Source organism: Heptranchias perlo, chromosome 4 (genome assembly GCF_035084215.1).
Source record: "Heptranchias perlo isolate sHepPer1 chromosome 4, sHepPer1.hap1, whole genome shotgun sequence".
Taxonomy (NCBI): Eukaryota; Metazoa; Chordata; class Chondrichthyes; order Hexanchiformes; family Hexanchidae; genus Heptranchias; species Heptranchias perlo.
Genome location: NC_090328.1, coordinates 64,160,949 through 64,178,172, shown reverse-complemented (window position 1 = coordinate 64,178,172; position 17,224 = coordinate 64,160,949). Strand labels below are relative to the sequence as shown.

General features: G+C 43.2%; 1 protein-coding gene across 3 annotated transcripts in view; it reads right to left on the bottom strand.

The window, feature by feature from the left end:
- Positions 1-17,224, bottom strand: part of LOC137320977 (sorting nexin-24) — a 246,321-nt gene that overhangs the window by 15,860 nt on the left and 213,237 nt on the right. For all 3 annotated transcript variants that reach the window (XM_067983030.1, XM_067983032.1, XM_067983033.1), the window contains 3 exons: positions 11,685-11,779; positions 5,617-5,649; positions 462-526 (listed from right to left, as the gene is read on the bottom strand). In XM_067983030.1, the coding sequence (XP_067839131.1) occupies positions 462-526; positions 5,617-5,649; positions 11,685-11,779 (193 nt within the window). The remainder of the gene's footprint in view (positions 1-461; positions 527-5,616; positions 5,650-11,684; positions 11,780-17,224) is intronic.

The following is a 17,224-nucleotide window of genomic DNA, read 5'->3' as shown; positions in this document are numbered from 1 at the left end:
AAAGACCTAATATACAGAAAAATTAGGAAAATCACTTGACTCTCCAGTGCATAAATTTCTTACGGGAAAGCAGCTGAGGTGATTTCCCCCCAGGTCTTGGGATGACAACAATTTCTTTTGACGTTAAATGAATGAAGATCCTTATTTCTCTGTACTAGAAGATCAAAATAAAAGAAAATATACCCAAATGGGGTATACTCAAATAAAAATGAAGATCTCACTCAGCACTCAACTAGGTTACTCTGGAATTGGCATGTCAATAACAATTCAGTATAGAAACTTGAACAAATTCTTCAAGACAGTGAAGGGGGAGGGGAATGGTCACATCTCCTTTTAGAACTTTTCTGACCAAATCTTAATCTAGTGGGTTGATGTTACTCTTCAGTTTCATTTTCACATAATGTTACAGGGTTAAGGACTGAAACAGTAAAGAGCTGTTAACAGATGACAGATTTGATTACCGGTGGCTGTGGGCAAGACGTATGGATCCCTCAGGAAAAGCAGCACTGGCTGGTGGGATAGTTTGCTGGAAAGGTCAAGGGCAAGAATGTCAGTATCCTGGAACTGCAAACAGAAAATAATGTACGACATATTCCGCGCTGAATTGTTTTTAACCACAATATAATGAACTATGTAACAATAAAAAGCAGACAGGAACATTTCACTTCTGGCCCTAAAAGGGGCAATTTTGTGAACATGTTCACCATATAACGTGATGTATAAATAACATTATTTTGCTGGTTCATATTGTAGATAGTGTTTATATCTACTATAAACAACAGCAATCACTGAATCAAGCAACTTTTTAAAAATTACTTTAACAATCAAAGTTTTTTTTTAGTAAATTATTTCCACAAAATTTCTGATGTTATCCACAAGGATTCAGTTGAACCTCAGGTGTCAAAGTGTTTTTCTAAAGGATATTTTTTGATATTTCAGCTTGGATCCCTGCAACTGAATCAGGAGATTTAAAAAAAAACCCACATCCCCAGCAGTGACTGTCTTTATTCTACCAGGTTATGCAGGTGAAATCGGATTAATCTCCACTCGAATTCATACTCTCATTTTAAAAGATTTTAAACAAGGATAGTTATCTGCCTAATTAAAACATTACCTTGATCTGATCCAAGAGGGTCAAACCCCAAAGGTGCCAGATTATCTGCAAAGACTCCAGTAATAATTTAGAGATAATTATCACAAACTCATGGATCATAAGAATTCTGATGGTCACTCCTCTGCCAATCTTGCTTCCTAACTACTTTTTGCCTCAGCGAGTTGTTCAGGTGTGGGTAGAAATATCCCACCTCTAAGGAGATCCATAGCAATGATACTTAAAAGTTTTGTGGAAACTCTAAGGATTGAGAACAAGGCAAAGGGAAGAATACTTTACTAAGGTTGGTCATGATGGTTGGCATATTTTAATAATTTGATGTTTCAGATAATTTAAGTATATGAAAATGATGCATCCTCGAATATCAAAGAGCACAGAACATCCTGCAGTGGATTAATGGTAACGGTCTCCAGATAGATGTAACATTTAGGATTAATCAGTTAAATTTTCTTGATCCAAGTATTGGCCTGAAAACCCTAAACATTTATTGCCAGAGTATCTCACTTCCCTTGACATTCCCCTGTGGCCATCCACCTCTCAAACAGGTATACCGTTTTGGATGCTGTTGGGGGAGATGGCTCACCAGGGGAAGGTGACAGCGGCCAGGTTCATGGCACCGTGGCTGGCTCTGCTGCACAGGAGGGCAGGAAAAAGAGTGGCAGAGCTATAGTGATAGGGGACTCGATTGTAAGGGGAATAGACAGGCGTTTCTGCGGACGCAACCGAGACTCCAGGATGGTATGTTGCCTCCCTGGTGCAAGGGTCAGGGATGTCTCGGAGCGGCTGCAGGACATTCTGGAGGGGGAGGGTGAACAGCCAGTTGTTGTGGTGCATATAGGTACCAACGATATAGGTAAAAAACGGGATGAGGTCCTACAAGCTGAATTTAGGGAGTTAGGAGTTAAACTAAAAAGTAGGACCTCAAAGGTAGTAATCTCAGGATTGCTACCAGTTCCACGGGCTAGTCAGAGTAGGAATGACAGGATAGCTAGGATGAATACGTGGCTTGAGAGATGGTGCAAGAGGGAGAGATTCAAATTCCTGGGCCATTGGAACCGGTTCTGGGGGAGGTGGGACCAGTACAAATTGGACGGTCTGCATCTGGGCAGGACTGGAACCAATGTCCGAGGGGGAGGGTTTAAACTAATGTGGCAGGGGGATGGGAACCGATGCAGGAAGTCAGTGGGAAGTAAAGTGGTGACAGAAACAAAAGGCACTAAGGGAGAGTGTACAAAACATGACCGGACAGATGGTCTGAGAAAGCAGGGCAAAGACCAAGGGATGTCTAGATTAAACTGCATTTATTTCAACGCAAGAAGTCTGATGGGCAAGGCAGATGAACTCAGGGCATGCATGGGTACATGGGACTGGGATGTTATAGCTATTACTGAAACATGGCTAAGGGAGGGGCAGGACTGGCAGCTCAATGTTCCAGGGTACAGATGCTATAGGAAAGATAGAGCAGGAGGTAAGAGAGGAGGGGGAGTTGCGTTCTTGATTAGGGAGAACATCACGGCAGTAGTGAGAGGGGATATATCCGAGGGTTCGCCCACTGAGTCTATATGGGTAGAACTGAAAAATAAGAAGGGAGAGATCACTTTGATAGGATTGTACTACAGACCCCCAAATAGTCAATGGGAAATTGAGGAGCAAATATGTAAGGAGATTACAGACAGCTGCAAGAAAAATAGGGTGGTAATAGTAGGGGACTTTAACTTTCCCAACATTGACTGGGACAGCCATAGCATTAGGGGCTTGGATGGAGAGAAATTTGTTGAGTGTATTCAGGAGGAATTTCTCATTCAGTATGTGGATGGCCCGACTAGAGAGGGGGCAAAACTTGACCTCCTCTTGGGAAATAAGGAAGGGCAGGTGACAGAAGTGTTAGTGAGGGATCACTTTGGGACCAGTGATCATAATTCCATTAGTTTTAGGATAGCTATGGAGAAGGATAGGTCTGGCCCAAAAGTTAAAATTCTAAATTGGGGAAAGGCCAATTTTGATGGTATTAGACAGGAACTTTCAGAAGTTGATTGGGAGAGTCTGTTGGCAGGCAAAGGGACATCTGGTAAGTGGGAGGCTTTCAAAAGTGTGTTAACCAGGGTTCAGGGTAAGCACATTCCTTATAAAGTGAAGGGCAAGGCTGGTAGAAGTAGGGAACCTTGGATGACTCGGGAGATTGAGGCCCGAGTCAAAAAGAAGAAGGAGGCATATGACATGCATAGGCAGCTGGGATCAAGTGGATCCCTTGAAGAGTATAGAGATTGCCGGAGTAGAGTTAAGCGAGAAATCAGGAGGGCAAAAAGGAGACATGAGATTGCTTTGGCAGATAAGGCAAAGGAGAATCCAAAGAGCTTCTACAAATACATAAAGGGCAAAAGAGTAACTAGGGAGAGAGTAGGGCCTCTTAAAGATCAACAAGGTCATTTATGTGCGGAACTACAAGAGATGGGTGAGATCCTGAATGAATATATCACATCGGTATTTACGGTTGAGAAAGGCATGGATGTTAGGGAACTTGGGGAAATAAATAGTGATGTCTTGAGGAGTGTACATATTACAGAGAGGGAGGTGCTGGAAGTCTTAACACGCATCAAGATAGATAAATCTCCGGGACCTGATGAAATGTATCCCAGGACGTTATGGGAGGTTAGGGAGGAAATTGCGGGTCCCCTAGCAGAGATATTTGAATCATCGACAGCTACAGGTGAGGTGCCTGAAGATTGGAGGGTAGCAAATGTTGTGCCTTTGTTTAAGAAGGGCGGCAGGGAAAAGCCTGGGAACTACAGACCGGTGAGCCTGACATCTGTGGTGGGTAAGTTGTTAGAGGGTATTCTGAGGGACAGGATCTACAGGCATTTGGAGAGGCAGGGACTGATTAGGAACAGTCAGCATGGTTTTGTGAGAGGAAAATCATGTCTCACGAATTTGATTGAGTTTTTTGAAGGGGTAACCAAGAAGATAGATGAGGGCTGTGCAGTAGACGAGGTCTACATGGACTTCAGCAAAGCCTTTGACAAGGTACCGCATGGTAGGTTGTTACATAAGGTTAAATCTCACGGGATCCAAGGTGAGGTAGCCAATTGGATACAAAATTGGCTTGACGACAGAAGACAGAGGGTGGTTGTAGAGGGTTGTTTTTCAAACTGGAGGCCTGTGACCAGCGGTGTGCCTCAGGGATCGGTGCTGGGTCCGCTGTTATTTGTTACTTATATTAATGATTTGGATGAGAATTTAGGAGGCATGGTTAGTAAGTTTGCAGATGACACCAAGATTGGTGGCATTGTGGACAGTGAAGAAGGTTATCTAGGATTGCAACGGGATCTTGATAAATTGGGCCAGTGGGCCGATGAATGGCAGATGGAGTTTAATTTAGATAAATGTGAGGTGATGCATTTTGGTAGATCGAATCGGGCCAGGACCTACTCCGTTAATGGTAGGGCGTTGGGGAGAGTTATAGAACAAAGAGATCTAGGAGTACAGGTTCATAGCTCCTTGAAAGTGGAGTCACAGGTGGATAGGGTGGTGAAGAAGGCATTCAGCATGCTTGGTTTCATTGGTCAGAACATTGAATACAGGAGTTGGGATGTCTTGTTGAAGTTGTACAAGACATTAGTAAGGCCACACTTGGAATACTGTGTACAGTTCTGGTCACCCTATTATAGAAAGGATATTATTAAACTAGAAAGAGTGCAGAAAAGATTTACTAGGATGCTACCGGGACTTGATGGTTTGACTTATAGGGAGAGGTTGGATTGACTGAGACTTTTTTCCCTGGAGAGTAGGAGGTTTATGGGTGCTCTTATAGAAGTCTATAAAATAATGAGGGGCATAGATAAGGTAGATAGTCAAAATCTTTTCCCAAAGGTAGGGGAGTCTATAACGAGGGGACATAGATTTAAGGTGAGAGGGGAGAGATACAAAAGGGCCCAGAGGGGCAATTTTTTCACTGAAAGGGTGGTGAGTGTCTGGAACGAGCTGCCAGAGGCAGCAGTAGAGGCGGGTACAATTTTGTCTTTTAAAAAGCATTTGGACAGTTACATGGGTAAGATGGGTATAGAGGGATATGGGCCAAGTGCAGGAAATTGGGAATAGCGTAGTGGTATAAACTGGGCGACATGGACATGTTGGGCCGAGGGGCCTGTTTCCGTGTTGTGACTTCTATAATTCTATGAATTGATTGCCACTGGATACTTGAGACTACACAACCATACTGATGTTCACTACTTTAAAAGTTGCTTCATACTAATAAGTTGGTGGAGGAGGGCGTATTGATGAGCTTTGTGTGGCTTTGTGCTTCTGCTTCCAATCAACTGTTGCCCTTGTTCCCAAAGTAACAGATAGATTGGAGAAATGTTTTTTTTTAAATTCCTGGATATGTGATTTTTTAAAAGATCTAATATTAATTTAAACTATAGCCCAAAATGGCATTGTAAGAAGCATTAGAAAGGAAACATTTTTTTAAAAATGGGTTGTAGTCCTTTATATCCTGATAAAGGTCTTACCTGAATTCTTCAGATTCATAGTCATCAATGGAGCTAAAAATAAAAATTATTTTGACACATTAATGTTGTACTTAATATTTTGTCCACTGTATGTAATACCTATATGGTTACTGAAAAAGTTATCCAGAGATTTAATAAATTATGGTATGTCAGTTTTCCCTGCAGACTTTCAATTGTCCCACAAACACTGTCCTTTGACAAGAGGGCAGAGAGTCCAAGATACTAACATCTCCTCATAGTCAAAATTCTTTCTTGTTGATCTGCCATAACTAATTGTTGCATAGTTCCCTGGTCATCCAAGACAGCCAGAGGGGAATTGGCAAACTCCTATTCGGAGATCATCTCTTACAAAAGGTAGGTAATGTAATGCCAGAGTGATCTCCTGGACTAGCTTCGATCGCCAAAGGGGTCGGAGAGGAATTTCCCAGATTTTCTTCCCCCCAAATTGGCCTGATTTTTACCTGTTTTTTTGCCTCTCCCAGGAGATCATGTATGTGTGGGGTGGGGAGTGTATATATTGAGATACACAAGGTATCACGATTGTGTGGGACAGGCTGGATGGACCAGCGGGTCTTTTCCTGTGTGTCATTGTTTGATTGTTTGTATGAGTTTGTATTGTTTCAGGAGTTCAGTAAAGCATGATGTTGGGGACAACTACCAGCAGGCTTACAGTTTACTTTTTCCTTGATCATGTTTTTTCTTGCTTCCTTTTGTTTACTTTATCTTTACATTTTGAAAGAGAAAAAACTTATCCACACTGCTTAATTTCCATTTTTGCACTTTATTTTATTTTGTTTTCTCTACTTTTTGCCTATTTTGTCTTTCTCTTACAAAGGAGGTAAATGCCACCTCTACCCAGGTGAAACTGCCTGACAGTAATGCAAACCATCCTTTCATCTTAGTTGCAGCTCTGATCAAGAATCATAATAGGAGTGGTTATGATTTGGGCTCTCTCCCAACACTTTGGTCTTGTGTTCATGCGAAAAGGCAGTTTCCATAAGCAGACAAGATTTTCCCATGTACCCTTTACATGTGCAGGTTATTATGCCCAGACTTAATAGTTAACTGCCAACTGTGGAATATTGTTTATCAGAGGTCACATGGGGGTGCTTACCATGTTCTGTTCTTTTCTATGTCAGAATTTATTTACAAATTAATTAATACAGAAGCCAAATGGTACAGCAAGATACTAAATTAATGTACACAGTAATGTTTTGTGCAGCATTCTCACCCACTTCCTTCTGTGTCCGTCCCTGGAAAAAAACTCTTCCCCTAAGTCACTTACAGCGGCACTTTCAAACTTCCAACTTTCTAGTCTTTGGCTTCCCATTTGCCACAATACTACTGCAGTTATTGATCTGCTCAATCATATCTTTGCTCTGTCTTTGATGCCCTTGTCCTCAGTAAAACCCTTACTCTCTCCCATCCTGGTCATTCCCCCTGATACGGCCCCCATCTTCGATCCCTTAAATCCAATGAGTGCAGATTTGAACATATACAGCATACAACTGGTTTAACCATTCATTGCCAGATCTGACTGGAGTACATCAAGTACTATCCGGCACTGCTCTCCTCTGACAAAACTGCTCACTACATCAGGATTATCTTAGAACGCAAAGATAACCCCGGTTTCTTTTTTCTACTACCAAATGTCTCCTTAAACCCCTCTCCCTTGCCAGAACAGGTGCGAGGAGTTCATGGACATCATTGTCACTAAGACTGAGACCATCCATTCAACTGCTTCTGCTGCATCCCTCCCTTCCTCTTGCCAACCAGGCCAAGCTTCCTCCAAGACGCCCCCTGCCCTAGCTCTGAACTCGCATCTTTATCTAGTTTCTCTCATATCTCTCCTCATTCCCTTTCCGAGCTCATCTTGTCCATGAGACCTACTTCCTGCCCTTTCGATCCTATTCCCACTAAACTGCTGACCACTTCCACGCTAGTTGAGATTGTAAACGGTTCCCTTTCTTCAGGTACTGTCCCCCACCCTTTCAAATCTGCCGTCATCAAACCCCTCCTCAAAAAACCCATTCTTGGCTCCTCTGTTCTTTCAAACTACCGACCCATCTTCAACCTCGCTATCCTCTCCAAAGTCCTTGAATGTGTTGTCGCCTCAGAAATCGGTGCCCATTATTCCAGCAAATCCATGTTTGAACTTCTCCAATCAGGGTTGTGACCCTGCCACTGTACTGAAACGGTCCTAATAAAAGTCACAAATCATATCCTCTGTGACTGGGGTGCACTATCCCTCCTCATCTTTCTCAACCACAGCCTTCGACACTGTCGACCACACCATCTTCCTCCTATGCCTCTTCTTCATTGTCCAGCTGAGTGAGAGTGCCCTCGTCTGGTTCCACACTTACCTATCCAGCCATAGCTGAAGAATCTCCTGCAATGGCTTCTCTTCCTACCTCTGCATCATACCTCTGGAGGCCCCCAATGATTTATTCTTGGCTTCCTCCTATTTCTCATCTACATGCTGCCCCTGGGCGACATCATCTGAGGACATAACATTAGCTTCCACGTGTATGCTGACGACAACTAGCTCCACCTCACAACCACTTCTTTCCACCCCTCCCCCCCACTGCGTCTATTCTGATATCCAGTCCTGGATGAGCCACAATTCCCTCCAATTAAACATTGGGGAGACTGAAGACATTGTCTTCCGCCCCTGCCACAAACTTTGTGCCCCCGCCACCGATTCCGTCCCCCTCCCTGGCCACTGTCTCAGGCTGATCCACACTGTACAGCAACCTCAGCATCCTATTTGACCCTAAGCTGAGCTTCCGATTCCATATCCTCTCCATCACAAAGACTGTAACATCGCCTGTTCCACCCCTGCCTCAGCTTATCTGCTGTTGAAACCCTCAGCCATGCTTTTGTTACCTCCGGACTAAACTGTTCCAATGCTCTCCTGTCTCTCAGCTTCCACCCTCCATAAACTTGAGCTCCTCCAAAATTCAGCTGAATGTATCCGAACCTATACCAACTCCCGTTCACCCATTATCTCTGTACTCACTGATCTATGTTAGCTCCCGGTCCACCAACACCTCAATTTTAAAATTCTCATTCTCGTGTTTAAATCCCTTCATGGCCTTGTCCTTCCCTATCTCTGTAACCTCCTCCATCTCTACAACCCTCCCAGAATTCTTTGTTCCTCCAACTCTGGACTCTTGTGCAACCCCCACTCTCTTCACCCCACTATTGTTGGCCGTGCCTTCAGCCATCTAGGCCCTAAGCATGGGATTTTAAATTGGAAACGTTGGGGGGATGGAAGTCAATGTAGATCAGCAAAGTGATGGGTGAGCAGGACTTTGTACAGGATAGAATAAGGGCAGTTTTGGATGATCTGAAGTTTACAGAGCTTCGAGGATGGGAGGATAGCATTTGAATAGTCGAGTCTGGAGGTGACAAAGGCATGGATGGGAATTTTTAAAAATTCGTTCATGGGATGTGGACGTCGCTGGCGAGGCCGGCATTTATTGGTCATGGCAGAGAACATTGCATCTTTTAAGGGAAAACTGAATAATTCTTTGAAGCAAAAGAAGGTACACGGCTAATGATTCTGTGGAGGCATCCATTGGAAGATTTGTTTCCCCCAACCTTAACAGAGCGACCATTCCCCTGCAAGATCATGATTATGCCATTTTTTAAAAAGATGTCGGAATTATGCATTATACCTTTTTTACCACCCCCGTATCCAGAGGACTGGAGAATTGCAAATGTTACACCCTTGTTCAAAAAAGGGTGTAAAGACAAACCCAGCAACTGCAGGCCAGTCAGTTTAACCTCGGTGGTGGGGAAACTTTTAGAAACGATAATCCGGGACAAAATTAACAGTCACTTGGACAAGTGTGGATTAATTAAGGAAAGCCAGCACGGATTTGTTAAAGGCAAATCGTGTTTAACTAACTTGATTGTGTTTTTTGATGAGGTAACAGAGAGGTTCGATGAGGGCAATGTGGTTGCTGTTGTGCATATGGACTTCCAAAGGCGTTTGATAAAGTGCCGCATAATAGCCACATCAAAGTTGAAGCCCATGGAGTAAAGAGGGCAGTGGAAGCATGGATACGAAATTGGCTAAGTGACAGGAAACTGAGAGTAGTGGTGAACGGTTGTTTATTGGACTGGAGGGAGGTATACAGTGGTGTTCCCCAGGGGTCGGTACCAGGACCATTACTTTTTTTGATATATTTTAATGACTTGGACGTACAGGGCACAATTTCAAAATGTGCAGATGACACTAAACTTGGAAGGGTTGTGAACAGTGAGGAGGATAGTGATAGACTTCAAGAGGACGTAGACAGGCTAGTGGAATGGTCGGACACATGGAAGATGAAATTCAATGCAGAAAAGTGTGAAGTGATACATTTTGGTAGGAAGAATGTGGAGAGGCAATATAATCTAAAGGGTACAATTCTAAAAGGGGTGCAAGAACAGAGAGATCTGGGGCATATGTACACAAATTGTTGAAGGTGGCAGGGCAGATTGAGAAAGCGGTTGAGAAAGCATACGGGATCCTGGGCTTTATAAATAGAGGCATAGAGTACAAAAGCAAGGAGATTATGATAAACCTTTATAAAACACTGGTTCGGTCACAACTGGAGTATTGTGTCCAGTTCTGGGCACCGCACTTTAGGAAGGACGTGAAGGCCTTAGAGAGGGTGCAGAAGTGATTCCAGGGATGAAGGACTTCAGTTATGTGGATAGACTGGAGAAGCTGGAGTTGTTCTCCTTGGAGCAGAGAAGGTTGAGAGGAGATTTGATAGAGGTATTCAAAATCATGAAGGGTCTAGACAGATTAGATAGAGAGAAATGTTCCCTTTGCCGGAAGGGTCAAGAACCAGAGGACAAAGATTTAAAGAGATTACCAAAAGAACCAAAGGCGACATGAGCAAAAACTTTTTTACACAGCGAGTGATTGTGGTCTGGAATGCACTGCCTGAGGGGGTGGTGATGGCAGAATCAATCGTGGTTTTCAAAAGGGAATTGGATAAGTACTTTGCAGGGCTACGGGGATAGGGTGGGGGAGTGGGACTAGCTGGATTGCTCTTGAAGAGAGCCGGCACGGACTCAATGGACCGAATGGCCTCCTTCTGTGCTGTAACCATTCTATGATTCTATGAGGAGAGCACGGGGTAGTGGGATTAGTTTTGGATTGCCCTAGCAAAGAGCTGGCACAGAAACAATGCACAAAATGGCCTCTTTCTGCACTGTAAACTTCTACAGTTCCCCAATTCCAGTCATGTGATTTTACCTTGTTTCATAGTATGCTAAGTATGCTGTAGAGTCTGTTAATTTGATGATGTATGTAAACATATAACTTTTTAGCAGATATTGTAGTTTATTGCCTGATCTCAAGAAGTTAATGGAGAAAAAAAAACACAACTTGTTTAATTTCTAATAGCCGAAACTCAGCTGATTTCAGCCTTGTTCTCTTGCAACATACAGAGTAGATTCTGCTATATTAAAGGAACATAGGAACAGGAGTAGGCCACTCAGCCCCTCGTGCCTGCTCCGCCATTTGATAAGATCATGGCTGATCTGTGATCTAACTTCATATACCTGCCTTTGGCCCATATCCCTTAATACCTTTGGTTGCCAAAAAGCTATCTATCTATTTAAAGTTAGCAACTGAGCTAGTATCAACTGCCGTTTGCAGAAGAGAGTTCCAAACTTCTACCACCCTTTGTGTGTAGAAATGTTTTCTAATCTCACTCCTGAAAGGTCTGGCTCTAATTTTTAGATTGTGCCCCCCACTCCTAGAATCCCCAACCAGCAGAAATAGTTTCTCTCTATCCACCCTATCTGTTCCCCTTAATATCTTATAAACTTCGATCAGATCACCCCTTAACCTTCTAAACTCTAGAGAATACAACCCCAATTTGTGTAATCTCTCCTCGTAACTTAACCCTTGAAGTCCGGGTATCATCATATTATTTTCTAACCTGTTGCTACACCGAAACAAATTACATTTGTTGTCTTTGGAACTGGAAAAAAATCATACCTCCTGAGGAGATATGTGCTGTGTTGGATGCTGTACATTTTAAAGTAAGTATTCAACTTACCCACAACTTTCAACCTTTGGTAAAGAAGGAAGATGACGAATGTTAAGAAAATCTAGAAATATCTTGGGTAGTTCTTCATTCTCAATCAGAATAGCCTGTCAAAAGGCATATAAATGAATAACAGCCTTATTCAAAACTTACTGAAATGTAGCTTTCACAGTGTATTATTGCATATACGTGTGCACATGAAAACAAATGCATTTCTACATTGCTGACATTGCTGGAAACAGAGGAAGAAGAATTTAAGTTAAAATGCATGCTATAAGCTTTACAACAGAATAACTGATCCACAGAGTGAGTTTTTAAATTCATTCTTGGGATGTGGCCGTCGCTAGCAAGGAAGACATTATTGCCTATCCCTAGTTGCCCCGAGAAGGTGATGGTGGGCCTTCGTATAACTGAGTGGCTTGCTAGGGTACTTCAGAGGGCAGTTAAGAATCAAGCACGTTAGTGTGAGACTGGAGTTACACACAATCATAGAAAGGTTACAGCACGGAAGGAGGCCTTTTGGCCCATCGAGTCCGCACCGGCCCTATGCAAGAGCAATCCAGCTAGTCCCACTCCCTCGCCCTATCCCCATAGCCCTGCAAATTTTTCCTTTCATGTACTTATCCAGTTCCCTTTTGAAGGCCATGATTGAATCTACCTCCCCCACCACATATGGGCCAGATTGGGTAAGGACGGCAGATTTCCTTCCCTAAAGGACAGTAGTGAACCAGTTGGGTTTTTATAACCATCCGACAGTTTCATGGTCACTTTTACTGAAACCAGCTTTTTTAAAAAACTGAATTAAAATTCTCAAACTGCCATGGTGGTATTTGAACTCACATTCTTTGGATTACTAGTCTAGGCCTCTGGCTTACTAGTCCAGGCCTCAGGATTACTAGTCAAGACCTCTGGATTACTAGTCCATAACATAACTAAAAAAACTACTGTACCTTGCTATACATTACCCAGAGTTCTAATGGCATTACACAAGGTGAGTGAGAAGCCTGAATTTAAGAGATTAACAGAAAAGTGAAACTGAATTAGTCTTTTCTTTCCCCTTACTAATTATCTACAATAAAAACAGAAAATGCTGTTAATACTCAGCAAGTCAGGCAGCTTCTGTGGAGAGTTAAGGTTTCAGGTCGATGAACTTTCATCAATACTGGAAGAAGTAAAGATTTAACAGTTTTTAAGCAAGTACAGAGCCAGGGAAAGGGGGGGGAGGGGAGGGGAGGAAAGAACAAAAGGGAAGTTCTGTGACAAGGTGAAGAGCAGGAGTGATTAAATGACAAAAGGGATGAGGGTGTTAATGGGACAAGTAAAGAAACAAAAGATGGGTTTAGAGGAGCTGTAAATGGCAACAGCAGAACCATTACCAGCACCTGCTGTCTGAAAAAATGGGAGCAATAGTTATGATCTGAAGTTATTGAAATCAATCTGGAGTCTGGAAGGTTGTAAAGTGCCTAATCGAAAGATGAGGTGCTGTTCCTCGAGCTTTCATTGGAACAGTGTAAGAGGCTGAGGACAGAGAGGTCAGAGTGGGAGTGGGATGGAGAATTAAAATGGCAAGCAACTGGAAGTTCACGCTTGTGGACTGAGCGGAGGTGTTCAACAAAGCGACCACCCAATCTGTGTTTGGTCTCCCCAATATCAAGGTGACTGCATCATGAGCAGTGAATACAGAATACTAAATTGAAAGAAGTACAAGTAAATCTCTGTTTCACCTGGGAGGATTGTTTGGGGCCCTGGATGGTGGGAAGGGAGGAGGTGAAAGGGCACATGTTGCATCTCCTACGTTTGCACGGGAAGGTGCCGTGGGAAGGGCAGCGGGTGTTGGGGGTGATGGAAGGGTGTCGCAGAGGGAACGGTCCCTTTGGAATGCTGAAAGGGGAGGGGTGGGGGGAGATGTGTTTGGTGGTGGCATCGCACTGGAAGTGCCAGAAATGGCGGAGGATGACACGTTGAATGTGAAGGCTGGTGGGGTGGAAGGTGAGGTCAAGGGGGAACTCTATCATGGTTCTGGGAGGGAGGGGAAGGGATGAGGGCAGAAGTGCGGGAAATGGGATGGACACGGTCGAGGGCCCTGTCAACCACAGTGTGCAGGAATCTTCGGTTAAGGAAAAAGGATGACATATCGGAAGCACTGCTACGGAAGGTGGCATTGTCGGAACAGATGTGGTGGAGATGGAGAAACTGGGAGAATGGAATAGGGTCCTTACAAGAAGCGGGGTGGGAGGAAGTGTAACCTGGGTAGCTGTGGGATTCCGTGGGCTTAAAATAGATGTTGGTTGACAGCCTATCCCCAGAAATGGTGATAGAGAAGTCGAGGAAGGGAAGAGTCGGAGATGGACCATGTGAAGGCGAGGGAGGGGTAGAAATTGGAAATAAAATTGAAAAAATTTTCTAGTTTGGGGTGAGAGCAGGAAGCGGCACCGATACAATCATCAATGTACCGGAAGAAGAGGTGAGGGAGGGTGCCTGAGTAGGACTGGAACAAAGAATGTTCCATATATCCCACAAAAAGGCAGGCATGGCTAGGATTCATATGGATTCCCATAGTGACACCTTTTATTTGGAGGAAGTGAGTGGAATCAAAGGAGAAGTTGTTCAATGTAAGAACAAGTTCAGCCAGGCGAGGAGGGTGGTGAATGGGGACTGGTTGGGCCTTTAGATAATTATCTACAATGCCTTTCCTGCAGTAATAAAACAAGAACACATTTCACAGGTAAGCGTGCAGTATCTACAACAAAGTGATTTTGGACCAATAATTCATAGGCTTGCTTCACTAGTAGGTTTCATAAACTAAATCCTTTTGCATATCCCATTTGTGTCACATATTGCTGTATTATGCCAGATATAAAAATTATTGTTTCACGTCAACATGCTAATTTTTAAGCACAAATATGTTACAGGAATAACTAAGTGTTGATTAGCATGCATCTGACATTGGACAAAAAAAATCAAGCTTTAATGTGCTTATTATGCAAAGACACGAGATATAAACTTGACAGGGGAGCATGGAGAAAAGGGCAGCCATTAGCAGTGGGTAGATAACATTCCAAGTTTAAAGTCCTAGGACCAACTCTGTCTCTAAGTGTAGCAGAGCGGGAATCCCGCTGCACCTGAGACCTCTGCTATCGACTCTGCTGGAGGATCATGGGTCAGGACAGGGTCACCTCACCTGAATAACTCTAGCGGCGCATCAGTATGGGGGAAGGAGAGGTAAAAGCAGTGTTTTGAAGCCAGTTGGCAGGCCAGGCTTCATAGGCCACTGAAAACCCTTTTTTAAAAGAGGTTTGGTTAAAAGTGGGGCTTCAGGAATCTTTGGAGGTCTTTCAGGCCATGAACCTGTCCTGGAGGCCCCTGGGGGCCTCAGTACCGACAAACCACGGATCTGGACACCAGTAATTTACTGGCATCCAGGCCACTCAGTGCAAACGAGGTGGGAACAATGGGAAATCTGGTGGGGAAAGCCATCCTGCTGGTCCCGGTTTCTTGTGACATAATAGGCTTTGTATGGGGCAGATGAAACTTCCACACGCTCCAGACCCCAGCGGAAATCATCACTAGTAGTTCCTCTGGCTGGAAGCCTGGCGTTTCCAAGTCCCATCTAATTTTCCGCCACTTCTGCTGCACTCCTGTTGGTTTTACACCAAATACATGTCCCAGCCTTTGAAGAAATTTGGGGCTGATATGTGCCTAAAAACAGCGATCCACTGGCTTGCAGTATAGATGTATGGTATTTTGTAAATTGTGATTATACCCATGAATGAACAATAGTAACAATAGTAATTAGTCAAAGGTCAGTTTGACCACCAATATTCAACACTGCAGGTTCACAGATGAAGAATGGCCATTTGGGAGGGAATGTAAGGTGGGGCAGAAGGAAGCCTGTAGCCTAACATATTTCAGCACTGCGCACATTGTAAAAATGATTGCATTTTTAAAAAAATTTAAGTTTTTCCTGCCGTTGAGTAATTGGGAAGTACAAAATCTGTGGGGTTTCTTTTCCCCCAGTACTCATTGTAAATGGGTATAATAAAACAAATTCTGACAGCAGTTTTCAGGTGATAAATAAAACACCGCCTCTTGAGTGCCGGAAGTGACCGAGCGCTCAGTTATGAGGCATTAGAACACACCATGGATCACTTAGTCCAAGTATTTTAAGTTATTGCTGTACTCCTTAACCACAGTCAGTATTTATAGACTATATGCAGACAGTTTTCCAAGTATTCAAACTTGCTCAGAATGCTTTCTTAAAACTTCTGTTTAAAAGTTTTCTTTCTGTTAAGAAAAATAAAACGTACACCTCGATTCAGGCTTGGTTACAAACATGATCGTAAACTTATTGGATTTATCACAATACCACCTGGTACCAGGGTGAGGGTCTCTACAGTAGGAATATCCCCAAGATGGCATAGTTCTTAAATCTTAAACCATGCAGTGGAAATGCATTTAAAACACAAATTAAATATAGTTCAGTGTAAGTTTTTGTCATTTTATCTTGACCAAGTACCTCAGCAGTCACAGAATTGTTTTATTCCCACAATTAGTTGTAGGTTTGAGTCGTAGTGCTGCTTTTTTCTCAAACTCACTTGCTACAGTTGTGACAAGTTTAGTAAGTTCTTTGTCTGACTGCTGAATAGAGTTCCGCTTGATAGCAACGCATATAAATTGGCAGGAGGGGGAAGGGAAAAAAGTCTCCAAAAATGTGCACAGTCACGGAAGAACAGTGCAGCGTGGGAAACCTGTTTCTTCCAGCCAAAGAATGTTACATGGAGAACTCTAAGGTGCTTTTTAGAGGTTGTGGGGGGAGGGGGAGGGAGATTGATCAGAGCAGGCAGAAAATAGATAAAAATTGCAGAAGGACAATACATACTTGATATAATATACTAACGGTTGTCACAACCAATCATAATTATAAGAGACCCATTCAAAAGGTTAACTATTACTGGCAATGTTATCAGCCATTAATTACAGAGAACAATCTACCAACCACTGATGAAACTGTTAAATAAACAGAATTTGTACTAAGTATAGATCAGTGCCTACCTTTACCATTGCCAAATGTATTTACAGCCAGTAGTTCTTGCCTTTCTCGAGTTGCACTGAATCATAGAATCATAGAAGTTTACAACATGGAAACAGGCCCTTCGGCCCAACATGTCCATGTCGCCCAGTTTATACCACTAAGCTAGTCCCAATTGCCTGCACTTGGCCCATATCCCTCTATACCCATCTTACCCATGTAACTGTCCAAATGCTTTTTAAAAGACAAAATTGTACCCGCCTCTACTACTGCCTCTGGCAGCTCGTTCCTGACATTCACCACCCTTTGAGTGAAAAAATTGCCCCTCTGGACCCTTTTGTATCTCTCCCCTCTCACCTTAAATCTATGCCCCCTCGTTATAGACTCCCCTACCTTTGGGAAAAGATTTTGACTATCTACCTTATCTATGTCCCTCATTATTTTATAGACTTCTATAAGATCACCCATAAACCTCCTACTCTCCAGGGAAAAAAGTCTCAGTCTATCCAACCTCTCCCTATAA